This window comes from Rhinoderma darwinii, chromosome 7, assembly GCF_050947455.1.
Source record: "Rhinoderma darwinii isolate aRhiDar2 chromosome 7, aRhiDar2.hap1, whole genome shotgun sequence".
NCBI lineage: Eukaryota > Metazoa > Chordata > Amphibia > Anura > Rhinodermatidae > Rhinoderma > Rhinoderma darwinii.
The window spans coordinates 76,576,641-76,600,963 of NC_134693.1; the positions used below are offsets into that span (position 1 = coordinate 76,576,641).

The 24,323-nt window shown below is 44.9% G+C and overlaps 1 protein-coding gene across 1 annotated transcript in view; it reads left to right on the plus strand.

Moving 5' to 3' along the window:
* Nucleotides 1-1,563: 1,563 nt before the first annotated feature.
* The window catches only part of LOC142657243 (extracellular serine/threonine protein kinase FAM20C-like), a 128,356-nt gene continuing 105,596 nt past the window's right edge, over nucleotides 1,564-24,323 (plus strand). The window contains exons 1-2 of the mRNA XM_075832291.1: nucleotides 1,564-2,000; nucleotides 11,070-11,242. Of these exons, the coding sequence (XP_075688406.1) occupies nucleotides 1,564-2,000; nucleotides 11,070-11,242 (610 nt within the window). The remainder of the gene's footprint in view (nucleotides 2,001-11,069; nucleotides 11,243-24,323) is intronic.

Sequence of the window (24,323 nt, forward strand, 5' to 3'; positions counted from 1 at the left end):
AGCCTGTAGTAGCAGAATCGGTATAGATGGGTGATTATAGGCATAGAACAGCTCCTGCTCCTGGTCAGCAGGAAGACTCAGAGCCGCTCCTGTTTAGCCATTTAGCAGGGGGGCTCAGAGGAAGCCGCTTACTACTTAATTTATTTCATGGTTGGCATCTCTGCACATGATCGCCGTCCCAGCATCCCCGGTAACAAGGCATGCCCCAGGTGGACTATACAGCATTAGGTGGTGTCTCCTCAATCAGGCGCTCAGAGGTTGCAACACCGCATGCTACACTACATTCTCCAAACATCTAAAGGTACTAGGAGGAGGACGGTGGCAGCAGGCGGCAGAGGCGGAGCTCCTTTTTCTAAGATTTGTTGGTCGGGCCCCTGGCGGCAATACCAGCCGGTCCAGTCTAGAACTTACCTCCTCATAGAAGCTGATCAGATTAGGTGGACAGGGCCTATCCCTTATAAACCCATACTGATATGGAGTTATACCTTATTCTCATTGAGGAACTCCAGGATAGCATGTTTAAGGCCTCATGCACACGTCCGTATTCTGGTCAGTATTTTGCTTCAGTATTTGGAAGCCAAAACCACGAGTGGGTCCAAAACACGGAAAAGGTGCAAATCTTTCCATTATAGGTTTTTCCTGTTTATGGGGTCTGTCAAATACTGAAGCAAAATACTGACCAGAATATTGACATGTGCATGAGGCCTTGGAAGACCTTTAAACATTTTACCCACAATTGAGGTTTATAGTTCCCAGGCTCACTTTGACCCCTTTTTGAATATTGGTACAATATTTGTTATGCGCCATTCCTGTGGAACAGACCAAGTTATTCTAGACTTTTTAAATCCTAGTGGTGGCTTCAGGGAGAATTTTTTTTTATCAATTACCAGCTACTATCCAGATATGCAGAAATTAATAAGCACAGATTTTTATTTTAACCTATTTGGATTTAAAAGAAAAAAAAAAAATTCTGAGCAAAGGTAGACATTCACTTTAACTTCTTTAGAACTGAGTTGTCCTCACATCATTTGAAAAGACTTTAAAATAACTCATTTATGCTGTGTTTTGTATCCAGCCAGCCAACCAACAGGTATTCGACTAATAGTTTCTCTCTTTTTAATTGGATAATACAGATGTAAATACTAAACAATATTGCCTGCCATTTTATTTTGTCAAGTAAAGCTGTTCCTACCTGAGAAGAAGTCCATTTTATAACTCTCCATTTGTTAAAAGGTGCTTTTAGCATTTTAGTTTCCAGAGGTTATTGCCAAAATTCTTGCAAGTAAAATATTGGCTGGAGCTACATTTATTGATTGCACCTTGCTATCTCTCAATCTGATCTATTTCTATTGACACTGCTCTCAAATAACTCTCCAATGAAAAGTTGTCCTCTTTCTGCCCACATCAGGAGTCATCATGAGTCGCACTTTCTGAATCGGAAATAATGACAGGATAAAAGGGATCTTAATAGCTTTTACTTTCTTTTTCTTAAATTAACTTATTTTCCCTAAACTCTAAAGATTTATTATCAAATTTTTATTTGCTGGATTTAAAAAAAAAAAAATGATACGGCGTCTACAATTTTCAGTCCGAAGAAGGTTCAAGTTGATGGTCCTGTCACTTCTCTTCCTTATATTTATTATGCATTTTGCTCTGGACATTTTTTCTGTTTCCACTACAGTTTCATGCTCTTGCCCACCTCAAAACCACCCCAGAGCCAAGATACACATGGTAAGGAAATCACCACTTGTAAGAGCATTGCAAGATTTTAGTGGTAGTAATGGATCTTCCCTGGATGGAAGTCAGATGGTGAAAGTTTCAAAATCAAGTCCAAAAGTTTTGAACAAATCGTGGAAAAAATATCAAGGATCAAAATTAACATCTCTTTTCCAGCATCCTCTCTTTAATACCCTAATGCCAAATATTAAGGAAGAGGACAAGCTTTTTAGAGTTAACGCTGAGCAACGATTTTCACTGAAAGGCAGCGGGAGTGAGGAATGGTAAGTAACTTTTCAGTCAAATCTGAATTAGAAAAATCATTGTCAAAATGTTTTACATTTTTTTAAAAAAAAATAGGGAATTCGGAGTTAAAATAGGGGGTGATTCATTTAGAACCCTCATCTATAAACCAGATTGGTGGAGCTTCTCATTCTGGAGGCCGATTTGAACAGTGTAATGCTTAGTTTTTCTGATGGCCCCGCTACACGGAATTGAACTTGCTATCGGGTTTCACTACATACTACAGATGATCACTGGGGGTCACAGTTTATGACAAAAAGAGAATCTAGGTACAATCTGGATAACAAAGAAAGAAAATTCATTATTATCCAACAGTTTACCTGTACCCTATTTTTTGACAGACTTTTAGACATCATGAACACTTTTTAACCCTATCCAGACTAGGAAATAGATGTTTGAACTCATATTTCATTTGCAAGATTGGATGTAGTTATCGGAGCTAAATAATGATACAGGGAACTGATTCTAATGTATAAATGCCAGTGTAATTACTCATGAATTAATAACTATCTCTAAACATTGTCAAGTCAATCATTAAGAGATTAACCAACATAAGCCAGAACACACATATGCATATTTTGAAAGCCAACAAAAATTAGACGTAGATGGAGTGAAGTAATCAGACTGTAAACCACATACATTATGATACAGTTTAAATGGTATCCAAGGCTTAAAGGGAATATGTCATGTTGAAAATGCAGATCAATCTGCAGACAGTATTGTTATGACCAACAGGTTTGTGGACCCCCTGGGCTTCTACTTGAGGTGGTCCCAGCAGAGTAGCTGCTGGCCAGACAGGCAAGAAACAGGCACTGACAGATAGTACCTTGATGGATGTAAGCTGACAGCGGATCACTGGTCACAGGTGGATAGCAGATAGCTGAACACAGGCAGGCAGCTGTACACAGGTGGGTGGCAGGTAGATGGACACAGACAGGTGGCAGGACACAGGCCGGTGGCAGGTGGCTGGACACAGGCAGGTGGTAGGTGGTTGAACACAAGCAGGTAACTGATAGCAACAGTGGACAGGATACAGGCTGGTAACGGATGAATACAGGCTGATACCTAATGGCAATGGCAGACTGGATACAGGCTGATAACGGAGAAATGGATACAGGCTGATAACTGATGGTAATAGCAGGCTAGATACAGGCTGATAACGGACAACTCGATACAGGTTGATAACTGATGGCAATAGCAGACTGGATCAGCTGGATAACACTAGGTTGTTCCAATACTGCTCAGGCACCTGGTGAATAGTGAAGGTTCCTTAAATTGTCCTGGGGTGGGCAATAGGAATTGGTGAGACACTTTGGAATTTCGAGCGTGCTGGCCCTATAAGAGGCGCACGCACTAGGAACAGTGCGACTGCTAGCAGGGAACACAGTCAGATGCCGGAAGCCTGGTGGAGGGACAGGCCACCGAATAAGGTACAAGACCCGATGGCGGGGACCCGCCGCTGGCGTTACAAGTATGTTATAAAGCAAGAGGAGATGAGCAGGTTGATGTATATTTTTTTAGCATTTGAACCTCTGCTTTTTCTTGGCTTAGGGGTTCAGGGGGTGGTCCTAATAACTGATTGACAGCTATCTCTTTTTCACACTTGTACAGGGAAGGCTGTCAATCACTTTATAGGATAGCCCACTGAAAGAACAGGAGTTGAAATGAATAAATAACAAGTTATACTGAATCTTTTGATACAAAAATATGCATCAACCTGCTCATCTCCTCATGCTCAATAACATGATGCCCACCGTTTGGTCTGCTTTTTCAACATGACAGGTCCCCTTTAAGCCCCCGGGATAATAAAGTATATGTAAAGGATCAGCCAGACACAGCTTCTGTGTCGACGCCCGTGGTTAATCAGTCTGCACCTGCTCCTAAGTCTGATAGAGTGACTCGATCTGCTGCCACTCAGGCTGGTAGGCTCAGGAGAGGTAGAACCTATCACAGCCTGGCCAGACGGTTCTAGCTCCCGCCCTCGGTCTATTTATACCTTCATTTCCTGCTTGTCTCTGCCTGTGATACTTTCCTGTTTCCTGGCTCTGCTGCTCCTCCTCCATTATTGACCTTGCTTCATTTTGACCCTGGTTTTACTGACTACGCTCCTGCTCTGCGTTTGGTACCCCGTACACTCCTGGTTTGACTCGGCTCGTTCACTACTCTTGTTGCTCACGGTCTTGCCGTGGGCAACTGCCCCATTTCCCTTAGCTTCTGTGTACCCTTGTCCGTTTGTTTGTCGTGAACATATTGAGCGTAGGAACTGTCACCCAGTTGTACGCTGTCGCCTAGGATGGGCCGTTCAAGTAGGCAGGGACTGAGTGGCGGGTAGATTAGGGCTCACCTGTCTGTCTCTCTACCCCGTCATTACAGTATAATTAAAAGACTGATTAAGAATATGGATAAGAATAATAAAGAGCACCTTTCATACAATGTCATCTTAAATGTAGGGAATCACTGAGCATATTGCACAAAGGCTTTACAAATTGCAAAGTTTAAGCAAGTGAAAAGTACAATGTAATGTTCCTAATGAAGCACAACGCTGGGATGTACCATTGACTGTGAAAGTGTTAAAAAGTTGTCTCACACAGACACTCCTGTCCATATGCACAAAGATGGACTTTGGACAAACCTTAAAAGGGGTATTACCATTTTGAACATATATGGCATATCCAAAGAAAATGCCATAAATGTCTGATAGCACCACCTCTGAGACCCACACCTAACTCCATAACAGTGTTCCAGTGAACTCAGAATAAATGGAAAGGTGGCCAGGAATTACGGAAACAGCTGAGCTTGCTGTGACCTGCATTTTATAGACATATGGATTCACAGGGGAGAAAAGAAAGTCTGTACCGCACTTCCACTTGCTATACTTGATCTATTGCGGCTCAGCAAAATAAAATGTACGAACATGAGGTTCTTAGTAAACATTTTGATCAAACTGTTTAAGCCCCCTTGCCACTTCACGACGACCTCTTTCAAGTGGGTCCCTACTCTACTAAGTGTAGTATCCCATGGCAACTAATGCCGCTGCAACACCACACCTGCAGAGGGAGCAACCCAGAAAACCAACAGCACCCATGCTGCCGGACCGAGCCCTGAAGTCAGGGGGCCAACGGCCCCCCGCACCACATCAATGAAAAGTTACTATAGTAACTGGGGCATATGTAACAATATGCGCACAACATCCCGACCCTGGATGGAGTCAGGATCTCAGCTGCGGCCGAAGAGGAGGCTAAGTTTAATTCCACTGTCTGCTGGAGCTGATAGGTCGGGGTCCAACTCCCGGGAACCCCGCCAATCACCAGATTTGAAGGGTCATTCCGGTTACTTTCTCACACTGTGAATCGCCGACACGGACGTGTCAGCGATTCATAGTGTGAGCAACTAAGGGAAATGAAGGGTAAGCAGTGCTTGTACGAATGCTGCACTCCCTACAAAACAGCTGATTGGTGGGGGTCTCGGGAGTCGGACTCTGACCCATCAGCTATTGATGGCCTATCCTGGGGATAGGACATCAATGTTTAGGGACTGGACAACCATTTTAAGCCTACTATGTGGTAGGCTTAGATACGGGGCCCCAGCAGACAGTAATCTTATACTGTATAAGATTACTGTCTGCTGGACCCTGTAGGTAGCCTAGGTAGGCTTAGATACAGGGTCAAACAAACAGTATCACACATGCACATGGACCCTGTATCTAAGCCTACCATATGTGTTAGGCTGTGTTCACATCATTGCCCTTCCGTTGACGGGGTCCGTCGGAGGTTTCCGTCGGGTAACCCCTCAACGGAAAGGCAAACTGAAACCTCAGCTTCCGTTTCCCTCACTATTGATCTCCATGGTGAGGGAAAAGTTGTTTCCGTTTGTCACTGTTGTGTTTGTCAGGGTTGTGTTGTTCTTGACGCAACCAAAAGTGCAGTATTGATTCCGTCAAAACACGGAACCCGGTCACAACGGTAACCTTCAGCAATGTTTCTGTCGCCATGACGATCAATGGTGAGGGAAATAGAAGCTGAGGTTTCAGTTTATCTTTCCTTTGAGGGGTTACTCGACGGAAAGCTCCGATGGAACCCCTCAACGGAAGGGCAACGGTGATGTGAACAGGCCCTTACCAATGTTTTTTTTTGTGTTTGTGTTTTTTTTACAGGTTCGGTCGTTGGACTACGTCGGATTCGAGGACTAGTTCGATGACGGCTTTATTTTATTATCAATAAAATGGTTAACTAGGGTTGTGTGGGTTTTTTTAATTTCAGTTAACCTATTTTTTCTATGTCTTTGTATTTTTTTTAAACTTTATTACTACCGCCTTAGTAATGGCCGCTGACTGATTAACAGTGTCCATTACTAAGGCGGGGGTTATTGTTAGCCGGTGAAAAGCTAACACTAACCCCCATTATTACCCTGGTACCCATCGCGACCAGGGGTACCAGGAAGAGTCGGGTATGATTCAGTACCCGATCATCTGCAGTGATGGTCGGGCACTGGGGTGGCCACAAGCTGGTATTATTAGGCTGGGAAAGGCCAAACACAGTGGCCTTTCCCATCCTGGTAATGCTAGCCTGCTGCTGCTGTGTTGTATCTGGCTGGTTATGGAAAATGGGAGGGCCCCCATGTCATTTAAAAAATAAAATATAATAATTGGAAAGAACGATGTGGGGTTCCCCCATTTTTATAACCAGCCAAATACAACATAGCAGCAGCAGGCTAGCATTACCAGTGTGGGAAAGGCCACTGTTTTTGGGCTTTTCCAGCCTAATAGTAACAGCCTGCGGCCGCGCTAGTGCCCCTCCATCACTACAGATGGTCGGGTACTGGAACGTACCCGGCTCTTCCCGGTACCCCTAGTGGCGGTGGGTACCGGGGTAATAATGGGGGTTAGTGTTAGCCTCTTCATGTCTAACATTAAGCTCTGCCTTAGTAATGGACGTTGTCAATCAGCCAGCGGCCATTACTAAGGTGGTAGTAATAAAGTTTAGAAAAATTCATAGACATAGAAAAAATATTTTATGGAAATAAAAATCCCACACAACCCTCATTAAATATTTTATTGAGAATAAAAATAAACGCCATTATCAAAGTAGTCAACCGAACTTGTAAAAAACCACAAACACACAAAAATAATTAATAACACATAAAAAAGCAAACAATTATTATATTTACCTTTCCTGGATCCAGCGCTGGAGCCGCAATGTCAGCAAGCTGGGCCCTATATCTAATCCTATCATGTGTGATACTGTCTGCTGAGCCACTGTATCTAATCCAATCATATGTGATAAAGTCTGCTAAGCCACTGTATGTAATCCTAGCCATCGCTATAGGGTCATAGTGCTATAGATATGCTGTCTCCTATATACACATATACATACACGCACACAAATTTTTTTGGGGGGGGACATATGTATTGTGGCTATTTCCCCTGATGCGTCAAGACCTTAGTGATGCCCCAGTCTGCTAGGTCTGCATCGTTGGGTTACTTAGGATACCCAGTAATTCAGCTGAAAGCTGCGGGCCGTTGGCCATGAGAAGTTTGGGGTGTGTGGCCCAAGAAGAATCTTTTCATCGGGGCCCATGAGCATGTTTGTTGCAACTTTCTAATTACATTTTAGTAAAAATAATTGTTACTTTTTGAGATACAGCTGCTTTGTATACTATATGCAGAGCAGCTGTATCGTGAGTTGAATCCTGTATCCGTCAGATCAGCTGGACTGACGGGTTCAGTGTCAGCGGGTTCTGCGTGTCTCTGACAGACAGAATCGAGCTGTTACCGATCACATCTAAGTTCATAACTTAGATATGATCGATTACAGGTGTATCCTGTGTGTCAGAGACAAACTAGACCTGCTGACACTGAACCCGTCACTCCCACTGACCAGACAGATTCAGCTCTCAGCGCACGATACAACTACTCTGTATTAATAGCATCATAGATTTCACTCTGTAGGGCATAGCAAGTTAGATTGGGTGGGGGACCCTCCCGGACCCTCCCGGACCCTCCCAACCCCCATCAGACAATTACATAAAAGGAAAATTAAATAAAAAATAAATAAAAATGAATGTTCACCTCACTGCTCTTCTTCTCCCCTCAAGGCCCCTTCAGCATGACGTGGCTCATATAACATACTGAAGCTGAACAGTGTCAGGGCGACACAGCACTGATGACGTTGTTCAGCGTCAGGACCTTGTATAAGTCGTACTAGAATTCTGAGAGAACCGTGAGGGGAGAAGATGTGCGGTGATGTGAGTATGTGTTTTCTTTTCATTTTATGGCTGTTAGGGGAAAATGGACGGCACACAGCCTACCAAAAGATGTGACAGATTTATTAAAAGATGTTCCCCTCTTAATAACAGTTTTGCATGTTAGGCTTAATGTACACGACTGTGGTGATTTTGCAGTCCACAAAACCATGGATCCGTTGTCTGTATTTGCAGTCTGTTTGTCCCCAAAAAAACTTTCCGTAGTTCATCCGTGTGTCATCAGTATTCAGGGAGCCGAAAAAAAAAAAGTCTGGAACCCCCTGGGTAGGTCACATGATCCGCAAATACGGACAGTAAAATGTCCTGAGTTTTTGCAGACCGGAATTGCGGCCCCCAGACGGATCCCTGAACATCACGGTCATGTGCATGGGGCCCTATAAACAAAATTGCGGATAACACACTGACAAAATACCATAGTCGTGTGCAGTAGGCCTTACTCCAACTCTCTTTCTATTAAGACTGGCATAAAAAATTCTCCCCATTGTCCTTCTTGTCATTTGCCATTACTGCATATTTTCTACATTGCAGAATAAAATGGCTGCTATCTCCATGACACAAATGTTTGCCTCCTTGCATAACGTGAACTTTATTCTGAAGTACATACAAGTTAGCGTTTAATTTATATTAACTTTGTTTTCATAGCAGGATACATAAAGAAGAAAATTCCCTTTATTGTTTCGAGTACTTTGGATATATACTTTGGATATTTACAGCATTAAAACATTGTTCTACACAAAACATTTCAATTGAAAAAACTATGAGAAATGTAAAAGCTGCGTAATAGAGTGAAATGTTAAATAAAAAAATAATTAAACATGAACTTTTACAAAATATAAATACTGGATAAAAGTCAAGAATCCAAAAGTTATAAGTAAATGTAAACTATTTAGATTTGTATTGTGTTGGGCTACGTGAACACAGTAGCATAAGGCTGGGTTCCCACGTAGCGTAAATGCTGCAGAATTTCCGCAATGGAATTCTGTGCGGAAATTCCGCAGCATTTAAAGTAGCAGCAAAGTGGATGAGATTTTATAAATCTCATACCCATGCTGCGAAAAAAACTTCAGAGAAAACGTTAATAATTTGACCTGCTGAATGCTGCGTTTTTGTTGCTTTTCTGTTGCGGGTTTCCCCAATTGAATTCAATGGGGATGCAAAACCCGCAACAGGGTAGCGTCTTTTGGAGCGGAATCACAGCTTCTTCCTCCAGTCTGGCCTCCTGGGATAACATTTCATCCTCTGTGACCGCTGCAGCCAATCACAGGCTACAGCAGTCACATGGGCTGCAGCGGCATTCAGGGAGGTCGGACCGGACATCAAAGGAGGGACGCGTCACCATAACAACGGCCGCGGTATGTATAAACATTTTTTTGCTCACATTACAATGTGGTGCGGTTTTTCAGACGGAATGTGCTTGCGGGTTCCAGGTCGGATAAGCTGCATAGTTTTTACGCAGCGTATTCGACCCGTGGGAACCCGGCCTTAGTGTGCAATAGCTGTTGCAGCCTTTACGCTATACTTTTCTGTGGGACAGGGATGAACATCATATGGCCAGAGAATACTATTATCCAGATGGTAGGTGGCACTCCCCTCCACACAAAATGCAAACATCAGAGCAGGGTAACAACTACTGCAAACTAAGGCAAATATACGTTTGCCTTAGGCCTCATTTACACGAACGTGATATACGTCCGTGAGACTCGCGTGCTTTTCACGCGGGTCACACGGACCTATACAAGTCTATGGGGGCATGCAGACAGTCTGTGAGTTTTGCTCAGCGTGAGTGCGCTGAAAAAAACTCATGACATGTTTTAAAAAGCTGCGTTTTTCGCGCATCACGCACCCATTGAAGTCAATGGGTGCGTGAAAACCACGAAGGTCGCACGGAAGCACTTCCGTGCGAACTGCGTGATTCGCGCAAGAGCTGTCAAACTGAATGTAAACAGAAAAGCACCACGTGCTTTTCTGTTTAAAAACATCCGAACGGAGTGTCTTAGAGATGACCGAACCGAACTTCACCGGGTTCGGCCGAACTCGTTTTGACCGAACCCGGCAGGAGACAGTCACTGTCCAGGGTGCTGAAAGAGTTAAACTGTTTCAGCACCCTAGACAGTGACTTCCGATCCCAATATACGTGAACGTGTAAAAAAAAAAAAAAAGTTCTGACTTACCGATAACTCCCGGCTTCTTCCTCCAGTCTGACCTCCCGGGATGACAATTCAGTCCAAGTGACCGCAGCAGCCAATCACAAGCCAAGCACAGGCTGCAGCGGTCACATGGACTGCCGCGTCATCCAGGGAGGTGGGGCCAGATGTCAAGAGAGGCGCGTCATCAAGGACGCGTCACCAAGGCAACGGCTGGGAAGTTCTCGGTAAGTACGAACCCCTTTTTTTTTAAACAGGTTACTCGATATGGTGATCGGAATTCACTGTCGAGGGTGCTGAAAGAGTTACTGCCGATCAGTTAACTCTTTCAGCACCCTGGACAGTGACTGACGTCGACTAGCCTCATCTCTATGATGGCGGCTGCGCGAAAATCAAGCAGCCGCGCATCATACACCGATGACACACAGAGCTGTCAAGTGCCTTTTGCGCACGCAAAATGCTGCGTTTTTTTGCCTGCGCAAAATGCACACGCTCGTGTAAATGAGGCCTAATAGTGTATCAGGATTGTTAAAACGTGTATTTTATTTTACACTGGATGTTTTTTTCTATGAATAGGTCCCTAAATATGAAAATGTCTGCATAAAACTTTACTGAAAATAGTAATGTTTTATGTCTATTTCTTAGGATCAGTGCTGGAATGGAGTTTGAACTTCCCACAGGAGAAACAGCTGCTGACACTTATCCCACATGGTTAAAATATCACATAGCAATCAACCGCTATGAGTTATACCCAAGACAGGACCCTCTGGTACCCATCCTGCTTAAAGAAATGTCTACTCAGCGTATTCTTAATTCTGGTAATATCCTCCTCACAAAATATCCCCATATATTACAAAAGACAAAAATTGCTTGAAACAGGTTTTATTTAGACAAAAATTTCCTTTTTTATATAAAGAGGGATGTGGAGAAAATGATCGCTCCTAATTTAGCGCTGTCATCAGTGGTAAAAAATAAGCCAAGCGGCCTTTACAAAACGGTATCTTTATTCCAGCACTACTCAAGTCCTGGAATAAATATTTCTCCTAGTTGCAGGATAACACAAATATGCACATACTCTCTCTATCGCTAAGTTATTGCGCCCAGAGGCAAAGATGTACCTTTTTACCACATGTACATGTGGTGCCAAAACAATCAAAAGTGACCCTTTAAAGTACACCACTGAATAAATGGTATTCAAAGAGGGGTCTATTGGAAAATTGCCAATTTTTCATTTTTATCTAGTTTTGTTGGAAGATGGCACCAAAAATAAAAACGAGCACATTTTTTTTAACTTTGGTGTCAACTCAAAATAGTTTTTCTTGTACACCCCACAAATCATAGTAAAAAAAACAATCCATTATCTATACAGCAGCTTCTGCTGAAGAAAACTATATTCCCACTTGTGCATGTGACTCGCTTTTTGGTCATGTTATGGCACCCAGAGGCTTTTTACTTTCAAGTCGCATTTTTTGTATAAACAATTTTATGGCACCACACTATATGTTTTGGCACCACAGGTTCATTGTGAAGACAAAGTGGCCTGAAAACTACACCACTGAGTAAAGTGGACCCCTGGTGGTATTCAAAGAGGGGTCAATAGGAAAATTATCCCTTTTACATTTTCTTTTGATCTTTTTGGATGATGCCACAAATAAGTTATAATGGCCACTTTTTTTTTACTTTGGTGTCAACTTTGTGTAGTTTCTCTTGTACAAACTTTCAAATTTGACACCTATAGTATTTAATGAATGGTGTATTGTAAAATTTGACGCATTTCAAAGCCAGACCGGCTTTTTCCTCAGGCAAAATACATACTAAACAGTTTCCCCGAGTTAGGGATATTATCGGTAAAAGACCGCCAAAGTGAGGCATCATAGGTTAAAACATCAATGGGTTAAAGGTCACATTGGGTGCGTTTTTGAAAAATAATTACTTGTTGCTCCAACTTATGCATTACAAAAAAATCAAAGCTAGCTTGAAAGAATGCTAAAAATGGTGAAGACAATATATCTTTTAGGAAGTCGATGAACAAACATATTTTAAAATTCTAACATATTACCACAGATTTCCTGACAATTGTTGTTGCTTGCATCATAACTGGCGGGTGCATCATGAAACAGTGATTTCTAATATTTACGAAGAATAAGCCGGCATAGTGTGTAGAGGTAAAGCAGGTAGGAGAAATTACGATCTCAAAGGATTTGTATAGTGCAAGTGGAGATCTATAGGGGATTAACTTCATAGTGGTAGCACTTCACTGAGTGGGAACCTGAGCGTGATCGGCATAACCATTCTGTCTTAGCATCAATCCGGGATCACGGTTATTGGCCTTAATTTGCCACCACAGTCTCTGTTGTGGTGACGTGTTTGTGTGTTTCCGCATTTTGGGTTAAGTTGTTTGATCATTGATCACTGCATCATGAGGTGTCTAATGGCAACCATGGTTACCCTAGGACACTAAAAGCTGGCTACGGAAGCTTATCGTTCTGATTGTATCGAGGTGCATCAACTGGCAACTAGGGGTGTCACGATAGCAGAATTTGTACTTCGATACCGATACTTCGTGTAGTATTGCGATTCTCGATACCAAAACGATGCCAACAATAATAATAATAAAAAAAATCGTACATTTTCTGATGTCAGGCACGTGGTGTGATGAATTTTAAACCTTCATGTGCCTCACATTAATAGTAAATAACCCCATCATGTTTCACAGTCATAAGGTACAACATTGGGTTAATGTGTGAGGTACATGATGGAGTTAATTACTATTACTGTGAGGCACATGGAGGTACTAAATTCATAACACCTGGTGCCTCACATTAATAAGTGAAAGAAAGCAGTTTTTTTTTTGTTTTTTGTTACAGCGTATACATCATAAATGAAGCTATAAATTTGTGCAGGTTATTACGTTCGCGACGATACAGAATATGTGTATATTTTATGTATTGAGACTTTTATATTAATGTTTATTGTAAAGAATGTGTGTCTATTTTTTCATTCTTTATTTATTTAACATTACTTTATTTTTTTTACTTTTTTATTTATAAACTTTAATGTACTGGCATACATCTATATGCTAGTACATTAGCCTATGTACTGATAGTATACAGGCAGTTGTTAGGACATACCTAAGTATGCCCTAACAACAGGAAATAAGGTCAGACAGCCCTGGGGTCCTTCAATGGACCTTGAAATGTCTTCCCATATATGGTATATCCCTTGATCACGTCACAGGGATTCTATGTGACGCGATCCAAGGGGCATCCCTATTCTCATTTTCCCCTTGAATGCTGCGGTCAGCTGATTGCGGCATTCAAGGGAATAGCAGCGGAGACAAGAGGTTTCTCTGATCTCCACCGTTAGAGTGGGGCTATGTAATACAGCCATTGCACCGCTCCTGACAACAAGTGCAAGTGTGTGTGCGCGGTCAGCATGAGGTGATGCGGCCGGCGCTGCACTAATGAGCGGCGGTGCCGTAGCTGAAGATATAGAACATGGGGGTGTTTTGCAGTGCAGTGCCTGCATTCAGTAGTGCAGCGCCTGCACTCAGCAGTGCAGCGCCGGCCGCATCAGACCATGCTGACTGTGCGACACTTTTGTTGTCAGGGGTGGGGCAATGGCTACATTACATTGCCGCAGCCCTGCTCTGACTACATTCATGTGTTACAATACTAAGCTGAGCGGCTGCACAGCTTAGTATATAAATACATTAATTAACGGTATTGAACCGCCTGGTGGGTTAAATTCCAAACAATTGCTTTGCTTTCACCAGGAACCTGGAGAGAAACGCTCAGTCTGCACTACATGGCAGAGAAAGTATCTGAGGTCAGATGGCTTACATCTTAGGCAGTGGTGGATCATCATGAGGGGGCCCGAACCGCACATAACCGCACGGGCCCCCTCATGCCTGGTGGCATCACTAGAACCAGAGGGCCCCCCGTCCTAGCCACAGCCACATTAACTTGTATCTGCGTCCTCCGAATGAATAATATAGGCTGCAGGCCACGTTAGGCCTGCAGCCTATAAGGCGCTGGGAAGACTCCCTGCGCAGGCCAGCATGATGACATCACTTCATCACACTAGTCTGCACATACGTTCTGCCCGGAGGACGTGCAGCACTCCGTCCGTCGTGGGAATGGGGCAAGGTTAGTACAATATAGATATCTTTTTTTTTTTGGGGGGGCTATGTGTCAATATACCGGGGGGGGGAATTGCTGTGTAGCACTATATACCAGGGGTGGAGAGCACTGTGTGGCACTATATACAAGGGGGGAGCACTGTGTAGCACTATATACAAGGGGGGAGAGCACTGTGTGGCACTATATACAACAGGGATTGTGTGGCACTATACACAAGGGGGGCTGTGTGGCACTACGCACAAGGGAGGATGTGTGACACTATACACAAGGGGGGCTGTGTGGCCGTATACACAAGGGGGGGATGTGTGGCACTATTTATGAGGGGGAGGGCTGTGTGGCGCTATCTACAGGGGTCTGTGTGTGGCGCTATCTACTAAAGGGGGGCTGTGTGGCAATATACGGTGGGGTTTCTGTGTAGCGCTATATACAAGGGGGGACGCTGTGTAGCACTATATTAAAGGGGGGCTTCGTGTCACTATACACAAGGGGGGCTGTGTGGCACTATACACAAGGGACGTTGTGTGGCACTATACACAAGGTGGGGCTGTGTGGCACTATTTCCAAGGGGGAGGGCTGTGTGGCGCAATCTACAGGGGTCTGTGTGTGACGCTATCTACTAACGGGGGGGCTGTGTGGCACTATCTACAAGAGGGGGGCTGTGTGGCACTATTTACTGAGGGGGGCTGTGTGCAGGGCCGGCCATAGGCATGTGTGCGACCTATGCTATTGCACAGGGCGCATCACTCCAGCAGGTGGAAGGGGGCGCTGTGCTTGCTCCCTTCCCCTGCTTCTTTTAGAAGTGACGCCACTGAGTGAAGAAGCGCCCGGGCAGATAGGCGGCAGCTGAGTCGCAGGGCCTGGGCGCTTCTTCACTCAGTGGCGTCGCTACCGCTGTAGCAGCCATAGTGGCTGCTAGCGGCGACACTGGGCATGAGGGCGCCCGTGCTATAGGTATCTCTGCTATCTGCTATCTACTAGCGCCACTGTAGCCCTGAAGGAGCAGAATCCCTGTGTGGCCGGGGATTCCACTCCTGGAGCAATCCACATGATGTCTCTGTCCATATATGGACAGTGACATTAGGGGCAACTCTTGAAGCGGAATCCCCGTCCACAGCTTTGCCGACTCTGTGACCGGGGATTCCACTCCAGGAGAAGCCCTTGACATCACTGTCCATAAATGGACACAGACGACAGGGGCTTCTCCTGGAGTGGAATCCCTGTTCACAGTATTGGCAATGCTGTGGATGGGGATTCCGCTTCAGGAGTTGCCCCTGATGTCACTGTCCATATATGTACAGAGACATCAAGCGGAATGCTCTAGGAGCGGAATCCCTGGCCACGGGGGGATCCTTCAGGGAGCTACAGTGCCGCTATCAACAGGAAGGGGTGGGGGTGCTATCTACAAGGGGGATGTGTGCTGTGTGGCACTACCTACCAGGGGGCTGTGTGACACTACCTACAGGGTGCTGTGTGGCACTACCTACAAGGGGGCTGTGTGGCACTACTTACAGGGGGCTGTGTGACACTACCTACAAGATGTTGTGTGGCACGATCTACAGGGGGCTGTGTGGCACTACCTACAAGGGGCTATGTGTGACTATCTACAGGGGGCTGTGTGGCCCTACCTACAGGGGGCTGTGTGGCACTACCTACAGGGGCTGTGTGGCCCTACCTACAAGGGGGCTGTGTGGCACTACCTATAGGGGACTGTGTGGCACTACCTACAAGGAGCTGTGTGGCACTATCTACAGGGGGCTGTGTGGCACTACCTACAAGGGGCTGTGTGGCACTATCTACAGGGGGCTGTGTGGCATTACCTACAGGAGGCTGTGTGGCACTACATACAGGGGGCTGTGTGACACAATCTACAGGGGGCTTTGTGGCACTACATACAAGGGGGCTGTGTGGCACTATCTACAGGGGGAATCTGTGAGTGGCGGGCTGATGTTCATTTTACTGCGAGTGGCGGGCTCATGGTCATTTTACTGTGAGTGGCGGGCTAATGGTCATTTTATTGTGAGTGGCGGGCTAATGGTCATTTTACTGTGAGTGGGGTTCTGATGGTCATTTTACTGTGAGTGGCGGGCTGATGGTCATTTTACTTTGAGGGGTGGGTTGATGGTCATTTTACTGTGAGCAGTGGGCTGATGGTAATTTTTCTGTGAGTGGCGGGCTGATGGTAATTTTACTGTGAGTGGGGGGCTGGTGGTCTTCAAGTGGTTTCCACCTCTGACAATTGAAATGAATAGAAGGCAGAAAATACCTGTGGCGCCCGTTTGGCGCTTCTTTGCCTGCGTTTTTTTGCATTAGCTTCAATGGCTTAAGAACAACGCAAAAAAAAAAAGGTCAAACAACGCTGTCAATTCAAAATCTGCTTCATAATTCCTGAAGGAATTTTCAGGTAGATTTTTTTTGCCTTACATTAAACGCTGTGTGAACATACCCTTAGAGTGTAGTGCTTGTTTTTAGCCATTTTCGGTCTTCCTCTAAACAATTTTTGGTAGGGATGCACTGAGGAAATTAAATTTTTCCAGTGGTGCCTTGAGTCTGAAAAGGTTGGGAAACTCTGTACTAGGCAACACCAGCCTACGCAAGGATCCCGTCGTGGAGGAGCTCAGTTCGTTGTGGGAACGGGGCCTAGGTGAGTACATTTTTTCTTTTGTTTGGGGGCACTGTTTACAAGGGCGAGGTGGGGGGCTGTATGGCACTGTCTACATGAGGGAGGTGGGGGGAGTATGGCACGATCTTCAAGGGGGAGGTGGGGTGCTGCATGGCACTGTCTACATGAGGGAGGTGGGGAAATGTATGGCACTATCTACAAGGGGGAGGTGGGCGATGTATAGCGCTGTCTACAAGGGGGATGTGGGGGGATGTATGGCATTGTCTACAAGGGGGAGGTGGGGATGTATGGCACTGTCTACAAGGGGAGGTGGGGGGATGTATGGCACTGTCTACAAAGGGGAGGTGGGGGGCTGATGGCACGATCTACAAGGAGGAGGTGGGGGAATATGGCACTGTCTACAGGAAGGTTGTATGGCACAATCTACAGGGGGGCACTATCTACAAGGGGGGCTGTGTGTGGCAGCCAGGCGAGGGGGCATTATATTGTGTGGGGGCCACTAAGCGGACATTATACCTTGTAGGGGTACTACAGGGGGCAATATACTGTGTGTGGCACTTAAGGGGCATAATACTCTGTGGACACAATTAAAGGACAAAATACTGTGTCCTTGAAGGGGTTATAACATATTATTAAATATTATTATTATACTGTATGGGGTGGCACTAAAGGGGCATTATACTGTGTGGGGGCACTATATAGGGCATTACACTTTTTTTATGGGGCATTTTCTTTATGATGGGATGGGGCGCTGAAAGATAATTTTCCACAGGGCGCCATCTATCCTAAAGCCGGCCCTGGCTGTGTGGCACTATATACAAGGGGGAAAACTGTAGTGCTATCTGCAGGGGGCTGTGTGTGGCACTATCTGCAGGGGTTGTGTGTGGCGCTATCTGCAGGGGTCTGTGTGTGTGGCACTATCTACATGGGGCTGTGTGTATGGGGCTATCTGTGGGGGGCTGTGTGTGTCGCTATCTGCAGGGGGGCTATGTGCGGCGTTATATGTAGGGGGCTGTGTGTGGCACTATCTGCAAGGGGGCTGTATGTTGTGCTGTCTACAAGAGGGGCTGTGTGTGGCGCTATCTACAGGGGGCTGTGTGTGGCGCTATCTACAGGGGGCTGTGTGTGGCGCTATCTGCAGGGGGCCATGTGCGTGGCGCTATCTTCCGGGGGCTTTATGTGGCGCTATCTACAGGAGAAAGCGAGCAATGGGACATTATTACTGTGGGGGAACAATCTCATGTGGCACCGGATGGAGAAAAAAAGGTAAAGTGAACGACTAATCAGAGAGAACATCACATGTGAGTCACTAGATATAAATGTGCTGTAATCACTTATATGGTCTGCAGAGCTCCTCTTTATAACTGGAATCTTTCACTATATGGTCACTACATGGTGGTAATATTGGTCTTTGTGTAGTGTTTTTTATTCAGTAACAGTACGGGGGTATTAATCGGTCACTATGTAGTTATGGTGTATGGTGTGGGGGTATTATTCAGTAACACTATAGGGGTATTATTCAGTCACTATGGGGTTATGGTGTGGTGGTATTATTCAGTAACTGTATGGGGGTATTATTCAGTCACTATGTGGTAATAGTGTGGTGGTATTATTCAGTAACAGTATGGTGATATTATTCAGTCACTATGGGGTTATGGTGTGGTGGTATTATTCAGTAACAGTATGGGGGTATTATTCTGTTACTATGTGGTTATGGTGTGGCAGTATTATTCAGTAACAGTATGGGGCATTATTCAGCCACTATGTGGTTATGCTGTGTAAATATTATTCAGTAACATTATGGGGGTATTATTCAGTCACTAGGTGGTTATGGTGTGGCAATATTATTCGGTATCAGTATGGGGGTATTAGTCAGTCACTATGTGGTTATGGTGTGGTGGTATTATTTGGACCTTATAATGTGTTGTTATTATTGATAATATTGGTCTTATAATAGTGAGTTGTGTTCAGTAGCAGTATGCAGGTAATATTTAATCTGGCATAGTGGTATGATATAACAACTTTATATCTATATAGATAATGTTTTTGTGTGAGAGGTAGGACATATGCTTTGGGGCTTGTAACACCCCTGGACGCGCTAGAAATCAGTGATGCAGATCTCGGCACACCGCCTTCTGAATTAACTGTCTTATTGATACAGTAAGGGTGTGTTCATATCTGCGTCGGGGTTCCGTTGATGGCTTCAGTCAGACCTTTCCGTCTGAGGAATCCATCAACGGAAAGGCAAACGGAAACCATAGCTTCCGTTTGCATTACCATTAATTTCATAGACTTTCTTTTGAGACCATACACAAAGAGAGGTGTTAACATTTTTTATTTGATGTGTTAAAGCCCATGTACACCTTCTTAAAAACTACATTTTGTGATATAGCCGCTTTGTATCGTGTATACATAGCAGCTGTATCTAGCACTAAAACCTGTATCCGTCAGGTCCGCGGGACTGATGGGTTCAGTGACAGTAAGTCCTGCGGGTCTCTGACATGAGGGATCGCGCTTTTATTGATCACGTCTAAGTTCATATACTACGGTTTTATATTTGAAAAAATTATTAATAGGATTGTTTGTTTTAACGTTTTAATAAACGTTCAAAGAAGAAAAGCGTTGTTTAGGCATCTCGCAAGGGAATAGGGGGTTGGGGGGTTGCATTGCGTGTAAGAAAGAAAGAGGGGGTCCATGTTGTGTCAACAGCTCAGGACCCATGGTACACTTAATCCGTCACTGGTCTTAGTGGTCTCTTGCAGGGGCGTAGCTAAAGGCTCATGGGCCCGGGTGCAAGAATTCAGCTTTGGCCCCCCTACCCCTCCCCAACACCACTATCATCATCAGACCCCTGCGCGCGCCTATGCCCAGATGCCTTGCCCAACAGCCCCCATAGTATAATGCCCCCACACAGTATAATGCCCCATAACGTATAATGCCCCCCCATAACAGCCCCATACCGTATAATGCTCCCCATACAGTATAATGCCCCCCATCTTATCAGCCCCCATACAGTATAATGCCCCAATATGTGCATAATAGAAAAATAGCCTAATTACTTACCTACCCCCGGTTCCCACGTCGGGTGGAGGATCCTTCGCCTCCTCCGGTGTGTGCTATGAGTGACTCGGCGCAGACAGGCGCGATGATGTCGCTACATCCCACCAGCCTGTGTCGAGTCGCTCAGGGCACAGGGAATGCTGGATCAAGGAGATGTCAGCTCCTTGCTCCAGGATTGAATGGAAACGGGACCTCGGTGAGTGACTCGCGACCCCCCGGAGGTCTTCACACGAACCCCCAGGGGGACGCGACCCACGGTGTAGGGATGTCACGATACCAAAATTTCGACTTCGATACCGATACTTCGTTTACTTTGTGAACAGTAATTAAAAAAAAAAGTTATTTCGTTTTCTAATGTGAGGCGCGAGGTGTGATGCTGAATTTTGAATGTGCCTCACATTAATAGTAATTAACCCCATCATTTTTCTCAGTCATAATGGGTTAATGTGTGAGGTACATGATGTGGTTAATTACTATTAGGCCGGGTTTACACGAGTGTGTGCGTTTTGCGCACGCAAAAATTGCACCATTTTGCGTGCGCAAAAGGCACTTAACAGCTCCGTGTGTCATCAGCATATGATGCGTGGCTGCGTGATTTTCGCGCAGCCGCCATCATTATGACACTCTGTTTGGATGTTTGTAAACAGAAAAGCACGTGGTGCTTTTCTGTTTTCATTCATCCTTTACAGTGCTGTAGCGCGAATCACGCTTGTCCAACGGAAGTGCTTCCATGTGACATGCGTGGTTTTCACGCACTCATTGACTCGTGATGCGCGAACAGCGCACAAATATAGGACATGTCGTGCGTTTCACGCAGCGGACATACGCTGCGTGAAAATCACGCACCTGTCTGCACGGCCCCATAGACTAATATAGGTCCCTGCGACGCGCGTGAAAATCACGTACGTTGCACGGACGTATAACATGCTCGTGTAAATGAGCCCTGAATGTGAGGAACATGGAGGTTAAATTTATCATCGCACTTCGTGCCCCACAATAAGTGATAGAAAGCAGGTTTTTTTTTGTTTTGTTTTTACAGCGTACACATCAATAATGCAAAAATAATGTTGTGCAGGTTATTACGGCCGCGCCAATACTGAATGTGTATGTTTTATGTATTGAGACTTATTTTAATGTTTATTGTAAAAAAGGTGAATGTGTATTTTTTTTATTTAACATTACTTTGTTTTTACTTTATTTTTAAACTTTAATGTACTGACATATATCCGATATATGCCAGTACATTAGCCTGTGTACGGATAGCATACAGGCAGTTGTTAGGACATACCTAAGTATGCCCTAACAACAGGAAATATGGTAAGACAGCCCTGGGGTCCGTCAATGAACCCTGGGTTGTCTGCCCATATATGGTATGGCCCTCGATCGCGTCACAGGAATTCCCTGTGACACGATCCAGGGGCATCTCCCCTTCTCACTTTCCCCTGAATGCTGCAGTCCGCTTTGATCGCAGCATTCAGGAGAATAGCGGCGGAGATGAGAGGTTCTCTCTCTGATCTCCGCTGTTATAGAGCGGGGCTGCGGCTGTGTAATACAGCCATTGCCCCGCTCCTGACAGGAAGTGTGTGCGTGGTCAGCATGAGGAGATGCGGCCAGCGCTGCACTAATGAGCGGCGGTTCAGGCACTGAAGACAGAACATGGGGGTGTTTTGCATTGCGCCCGCCATGTTCTGTCTGCAGTCTGGCAATCATTAGTGCAGCGCCGGCCGCATCGCATCATCCTGACCCTGCGCGCACATGTCAGGACTCAGGAGCGGGGCTGTGACTGTCTTACACAGCCGCAGCCCCGCTCTCATACAGTCATGTGTACTATACTGTATTGTGTTGGATTGTGCAGTTTGCGGTGGAGAGAGGAGGGGGGGCTGTGATTTAACGCCCCCCCCCCTCTCCACCGCAAACAGCACAATACAGCACAATACATTACAAGACATTACATTACAAGTTACAACACAACACATTACATCACAATACAATACATTCCAGACTGCAGCTTACCTGGAGTCCTCCGCACCGACTCTACCATTCCACTGTCTGGAAGCCGTGTCACGTGACAACACGGTCACATGGTACACTAAGTGTACCATGTGACCGTAACCAGGAAGTGCCGGCTTGGCACAGAATATTTCTTTAGGAAGCGTGCTGTATGGCAACGGGGGCCCGTGGGCCCCCCAGGCTTAGGGGCCCGGTCGCAAGTGCGACCGCTGCGACCCCTATAGCTACGCCACTGGTCTCTTGTGATTTTAATAGAACAGTAGTGTCCTGAATGGTAATTCTTAAAATACGTCAGACTCCATTTCTTATTGTGATATATGATATCCTTCTGTATAGGATATAGATTCAAGTGGAAGATACTTTGTGATGAGAAGAGGAGGGTTTAGGTTAGATGATGGTAATTTTATTTGATCAATGGTGGTAATGGGGAAACCACCAAATCACCATTCTGTTTGAGGATGCAGTGTTTGGATACACAATGCTGCAGAGTCTTTTTGTGGCAAATCGACCTATGCTTCTTCCCTCTACAGTGAAGAGGTTGGATAGTCCTTCCGACTTATTGAACTTGGCAGCTACAGTTTATTAGATATATAACAAACTGTGACGTACAGTTAGGTCCAGAATTATTTGGACAGTGACAAAAGTTTTGTTATTTTAGCTGTTTACCAAAACATATTGAATATACAGTTACAAAATCAATATGAGCTTAAAGTGCAGGCTCTCATCTTTAATTTAAGGGTATTCACATCCTAATTTGAGGAAGGGTTTAGGAATTACAGCTCTTTAATATGTAGCTGCCTCTTTTTCAAGGGACCATGGGTAATTGGACAATTATCTCAAAAGCTATTTAATGGGCTCCATGTGCTATTCCCTCGTTAATCCATCATCAATTAAGCAGGTAAAAGGTCTGGAGTTGATTCCAGGTGTGGCATTTGCATTTTGGATGCTGTTGCTGTGAACCCACAACATGAGGTCAAAGGAGCTCTCAATGCAAGTGAAACAGACCATCGTTTGGCTGAAAAAATTAAGAAATCCATCAGAAAGATAGCACAAATGTTAGGAGTGGCCAAATCAACAGTTTGCTACATTCTTGAAAAAAAACGCACTGGTGATCTCATGAACTTTAAAAGGCCTGGACGTCCATGGAAGACAACAGTGGTGGATGATTGCAGAATCCTTTCCATGGTGAAGAAAAACCCCTTCACAACATCTACCCAAGTGAAGAACAAAGTCCTGGAAGTAGGTGTATCTAAGTCAACCATAAAGAGAAGACATAATGAGAGCAAATACAGAGGGTTCACCACAAGGTGCAAACCATTTAGCAGTTTCAAAAATAGAAAGGCCAGATTAGACTTTGCCAAACAACATCTAAAGAAGCCAGCCCAGTTCTGGAACAGCATTCTTTGGACAGATGAATCTAAGATCAACCTGTACCACAATGATGGGAGGAAGAAAGTATGGAGAAGGCTTGGAACTGCTCATGATCCAAAGCACACCACATCCTCTGTAAAACATGGTGGAGGCAGTGTGATGGCATGGGCATGCATGGCTGCCAAAGGCACTGGGTCACTAGTGTTTATTGATGATGTGACTGAAGACAGAAGAAGCCGGATGAATTCTGAAGTGTTCAGGGATATACTTTCTACTCAGATTCAACCAAATGCAGCAAGGTTGATTGGACGTCGCTTCAGAGTACAGATGGACAATGACCCAAAACATACTGCGAAAGCAACCCAGGAGTTTTTTAAGGCAAAGAAGTGGAATATTCTGCAATGGCCAAGTCAATCACCAGATCTCAACCCGATCGAGAATGCATTTCACTCGCTTAAGACAAAACTTAAAGAGGCTCTGTCACCAGATTTTGCAACCCCTATCTGCTATTGCAGCAGATAGGCGCTGCAATGTAGATTACAGTAACGTTTTTATTTTTTAAAAACGAGCATTTTTGGCCAAGTTATGACCATTTTCGTATTTATGCAAATGAGGCTTGCAAAAGTACAACTGGGCGTGTTGAAAAGTAAAAGTACAACTGGGCGTCTATTATGTGCGTACATCGGGGCGTGTTTA